The 5,317-nt window shown below is 50.4% G+C and overlaps 1 protein-coding gene across 1 annotated transcript; it reads left to right on the forward strand.

Moving 5' to 3' along the window:
• Positions 1–757: 757 nt before the first annotated feature.
• EMH_0014710 (TCP-1/cpn60 family chaperonin, putative) lies at positions 758–5,163 on the forward strand (the record flags this gene model as incomplete). The annotated part of the gene is made up of 9 exons (XM_013500200.1): positions 758–856; positions 1,128–1,268; positions 1,636–1,729; positions 2,293–2,446; positions 3,112–3,247; positions 3,566–3,886; positions 3,986–4,214; positions 4,392–4,753; positions 5,068–5,163. 9 exons carry the CDS (start codon positions 758–760, stop codon positions 5,161–5,163), a joined length of 1,632 nt encoding a protein of 543 aa, XP_013355654.1.
• Between the last annotated feature and the right edge of the window lie 154 nt (positions 5,164–5,317).

Below are 5,317 nucleotides of genomic sequence, written 5' to 3' on the forward strand. Positions count from 1 at the left end.
GTTCCAATAAAGGAAAAATAATCCTCCTTTGTCGTCACACTGAAGAAATTGGCCAAATTTGTTTATATTTATGGTTTATCACCTACGGTTTACGGTTTAGAGTCTAGAGTTTGCCCACCAGCCCCAAAGAGGCGACGCTGGCCCCGCCTTCACTCGTGTAGAGGCGCCGACGGGGTGGCGGTTTACTTCGTGCTGTTGGTGAGATGCAGTGCACGACGATTCGGCTTGTTTGTAGCTGGTTTCATTCCATTTGAAGCGTTTCAGCTGTACGTAGACTGCAACTCGCTTCATCGAATCGGAGGTTTGTGCTTATTGGGCTGTGCACTTCGGCTTCTGCTGACCCCTCTGCTGCGTCTGTCTTTCCTTCCCCTCCCATGAAACCCTCAACACTGCAGGCAAAACCCTAAGCTCTAAGCCCTAAGCCTTTTCCCTTCGCGTAACCCCAGCCCTCCCCACGCTCCCTCTCATGTGGCCACCACCACGACACTGCATGCGTTGCAGCTTCTTGAGATATAGGGTTTAGGCGTTAAGGTTTTCTGCAGACGAGACNCACGACACTGCATGCGTTGCAGCTTCTTGAGATATAGGGTTTAGGCGTTAAGGTTTTCTGCAGACGAGACGTTGCGACTAGAGCCGGGCTCGGAGCTGTAACAACATATGGAGAGAGCTGCACATCCTGGCGCTTTCCCCACTGCTGTGGGTTAGGGTTGGGTATTTAGGTTTTAGGGTTTGCGTGTCTCTTTTCACTGCAGGAAAAATGAACATCGCCACCGACGAATTCGGGAACCCCTTCATAATCCTGCGGGAGCAGGAGGAGAAGAAACGCGTCAAAGGAATTGAAGCCCACAAGGCACGGGTTTTGGGTCTAGGGTTCCGGGATTAGGGTTTCCACTGAACAGACACCGCCGCACACAGCATTATGCAAGGTTTGGCTGTTCGTAGTTCGGTGTGAAGGCAACGGTATAACTGTTCGCGTTGGGCTCCTATGGTTTCAGGTTAAGGGCCTGCGGCTTCCGGTTAAGTGTCTGGGAAACGGGACTTGGGGTATGCGTGCAGGCGAACATAACGGNAGGGCCTGCGGCTTCCGGTTAAGTGTCTGGGAAACGGGACTTGGGGTATGCGTGCAGGCGAACATAACGGCTGCAAAAGCGGTAGCCGATTCGCTGCGTTCTTCTTTGGGCCCCAAAGGAATGGACAAAATTATTGTTGGCCCTGATGGCGACATTACTGTTACAAACGATGGAGCAACAATTCTAGATAGGATGCAGGTCAGACACCAGGAAACCCAATGCACTCATGAGCAAACCAATATTCCCACCTCCGCACTTGCAAGCCGTGAACCAGTGCACCATCAGAAGCAAATGTTAAGCTCCTAGACGCAAACGAGAAACCGTCATCCACGTTCTAGACACGCGATACTCGAAAACCTGCAAACCCCAAACCCTCGTGAACAGAGAAGACGTGCACAGTGCAAAGCCGCATAGGCAACCCCAAAGCCCTCGACAAAGCCAAAGTCCCTGGGGGCACTCTTCAAACCTGTATTCGCTGCGTGCACTGGGCCACCAGAAGCCAGAGGCTATCTGGCCCGTGCACTGCTGCAGTCTAGGGTTGAGGATGTTGAGTTTGGCGATGCAGATAAAACACCAGTGCGCCAAGCTGTTGGTGGATTTGTCAAGATCTCAAGATGCAGAAATCGGCGACGGAACAACCGGCGTTGTCATCCTGGCAGGTGGGCGGGGNTGTCAAGATCTCAAGATGCAGAAATCGGCGACGGAACAACCGGCGTTGTCATCCTGGCAGGTGGGCGGGGAGGGTTTAGGATTGGATTTATGTGGGGGGGTCGGGGTCTGCGTTGAGAAGCTGCACACCTGAACGTTGATGAGTTGCATGAACTAGTTGGTGTATTTTGTGCATTAGTCGATGGTTTTCAAATTGCTCATGAACTGCACCAACTGTTACGTTGAATCCAACCGGTTCATAAAATCCATCAAATAATGCATGATGCATTTCATGAATTTGTCGAACTGGTGTATGTATTTCGCGAACTAATTGGTGGATTTTATGGATTTGTTAGTGCATTTCTTAAATCAGTTGATGCATAGCTTAGGCGGTGCATTTGATGAATTAGTCGATGGATTTCATGAATGGGTTATCGTGCATCGTGAACTAGCTGATGGATTTCAGGCACTTGGTTATGCATTTTAGTGAAATACTTGATTCATTGTGCGGATTAGTTGGTGTATTTGCCGGATCATTTTGTTCATTTGTTGACGTTTCTTTTTGGTTTTTCAGGGAATCTGCTTGCGGAGGCGCTTCGTCTGATTGACAAAGGGCTTCATCCCCTCCGTGTTGCGGACGGTTTTGAGGCTGCTGCTCAAATTGCTGTGCAATGTTTGGAAGAAGCGGCGATAGAAAAAGACGTCTTGGGTGCAGATCAGGATCTTTTGTACGTGCTGGGAAGGGATTAATCCTGTAGCCTGCTTTTGTACACAAAAGTACAAAAGGTGCTGGGAAGGGATTAATCCTGTAGCCTGCTTTTGTACACAACTCAATGGTTTTGGTGTCTGTGGGCGTTGCCTTGTCGCTTTGTTGCTTCGTTGTTTCTCTCTTCTGTTGTTTTGTTTTCTTGCTTCTACAACTGCCTTTGTTGATGCCAATTGTTCCACCGGTGTGTGTGAGGTGCTTAGAGCAGCCCTAGTGTTGTGCACCTCTCCACCTCTAGGGCATACATAGAGTTTAAGGTTAGGCCGTCATGTTCACATATAATGCTTTTCTTCCTCCACAATACGCTTTAACATGGTGAATAGCGAGAGACGTGCATACTGACGGGCTGCCACTTCACTGCACAGACAAATAGCAAGATGCAACTACACATCAGTACATTGTACTTATGCCGGAATATAGATTGAGCTGCATGCATGCATTTTGGGGATGCATGGACAGTAGCTACCGCTTTGAATATGCTTGTTCCTCCACGGTGTACGGGATGCGCATAGTTCGGGCATATGCCCAGCTGATCAGGGTCTGTGAACGCTTATGCGGCGTTTACCTGGCTAATCAACTTCATCGAGGCGTACGTGTTACGTGTAACTGCATTACTGGGTTATTCAGGCGTCAGACTGCCAAGACTGCGCTGGGCTCGAAAGTCGTGAGCAGCTGCAAGGAGAAGTTGGCAGATCTCTGCGTGCAGGCAGTGCTGGCGGTTGCGGACAAGGAGAGGAAAGACGTGAATTTAGACATGATAAAGGTAACTGGAACCACCAACTTTGAAGACCTAGCACATTTGCTTTTTCCCGCACAGTTGTGTTCTGACGGATCCCGCGTTACGTCGAGTCCAGAGCTCTTGTGAAGTGTATGTACACCTGTCGGCCTTTTGCAAACGAAGCGTTAATTTTGAGATATTTTCAAGGGTTGACATATGTGTTTTCACGACTACAAACTTTATGATTGGGGGTTTAGGGATTGGGGTCGAGGATTTGTTGTTTGTTGAGGGCTTGGGGTTTGTAGAGGGTCTGTTGTTTGTCGAGGTTTTGTTGTGTATCGTGGGTTTGAGGTTTGCGCGCAGCTGGACGGCCGTGCAGGCGGTCTGTTGGAGCAGTCGACGTTGGTGCGGGGTATTGTGCTGCACAAGGATTTGAGCCATTCGCAGATGCGCAAGGAGACAAAAGACGCAAAGATCGCCATCTTGACATGCCCCTTTGAACCCCCGAAGCCGAAGACAAAACACAAACTCGACATCACCAATGCTGCAGACTACAAGAAGCTGCAGGCTGCCGAACAGAATTATTTCAAAGACATGATTGAGCAAGTTAAGAAGGCTGGAGCAAACTTTGTCAGTACTTGGCACATTTCTCCATTCCTTCCCTGTCCCACCCCACCCCTGTATGTACGTGTGTATGCACACATATGTACATACATACATGAATCTGTACGTGTGTGTGTGTGTGTTTCTGTGTTTCTGCGTGCATATGCTCTTCGGGGACAGGTGGTGTGTCAATGGGGCTTCGACGACGAGGCGAACCATTTGTTGTTGGCTGCGGACATTCCGGCGGTGCGTTGGGTTGGGGGGGTGGAAATTGAAATGCTGGCGATTGCAACCGAAGGCAGGATCGTCCCCCGAGCGCAAGAACTCAGCGCCAGTAAACTGGGGAAAGCTGGGTGCATCCGGGAGGTCCCCTCAGGCACAATGGGAGACAAAATGATCGTCATTCAAGGTGCGATCGCCGCTTGATGCTCCCACTGCTGTTGCTGTGGTGGTGGTGGCGGTGATGGCGGTTGGCGGAGGGTCTGGTGGCCGTTCTGTGTTCTGCGTTTCGTTGTAGTTGTATTTTTTGAAGACTCCGTCGATGTAGCCCGGCCTGCGAGTGTGTTTGTGTTTTGCTGTTTTTCAGGTTGCAGCAACTCGCGTGCAGTGACAATGGTTTTGTACGGGGGTACCCAGATGCTGGTGGCCGAGGCAGAGCGTTCGGTGCACGACGCTTTGTGCGTTGTCAGTGCATTGGTGCGCGATGGAAGGGTAGTAGCTGGCGGGGGTGCGGCAGAAATTGCTGCAGCGCGAGCGGTGGAGAGTCAAGCGGATTCAGTTTCTTCAGTTGGTCAATATGCTGCACGCGCGTTTGCCGATGCACTGCTCGGGCTTGCCGAAGCGCTCGCAGCAAACTCCGGACTCAGCCCAATTCATGAGGTGCAACGCATTAAGGCGCTACAACAGCAAACGAACTGCCCGTACTACGGCATCGACTGCATGCAAACCGTACGCCAAGTATTTCTGTAGACTTCAGATGACGTAGCTGTTGCCCATAACGCTCCATATATTACATATGGCTCATCTATATTCAGATGACGCCCCGTATTGCTTCTATGCGTTTCACATCAAATCCCGTACTTCTGTATACTTCAGATGACCCAGCATGCTGACTTGCATTTCACAGTGCATCTGCCAACTCCTCTCACCTCGTATGGTAGCAAAGGTATTGGGACTGCAGGTGGTCCTACTGTTCTGCACTACAAGCAATACCTTACTCTAATCCGCAAACCCGATGCTCTTTTGGGGGGTCCGTTGTGCAGGGGACGAACGATATGAGGGAGCAGCAAGTCTGGGAACCTTTTGCTTCCAAGAAGCAGCAGATTCTCCTCGCCACCCAGGTAGGCCTGAAGCCGTAAACTGCCAGCAGTGAATACAGGGCGAAACTCTGAATTTTGAGGTCTTTAACCCTAAATACTCCGCCTGCAGGCGTACGGAGGGCTGTGGATTCCAGCAAGCAGGTTGTATGGTTTGGCGTTTTGCGATCGTCAGGTTGTAAAGATGATTCTCAAG

The sequence above is a fragment of the Eimeria mitis genome, genomic scaffold (assembly GCF_000499745.2).
Source record: "Eimeria mitis Houghton genomic scaffold, Emh_scaff512, whole genome shotgun sequence".
NCBI classification, from domain to species: Eukaryota; Apicomplexa; class Conoidasida; order Eucoccidiorida; family Eimeriidae; genus Eimeria; species Eimeria mitis.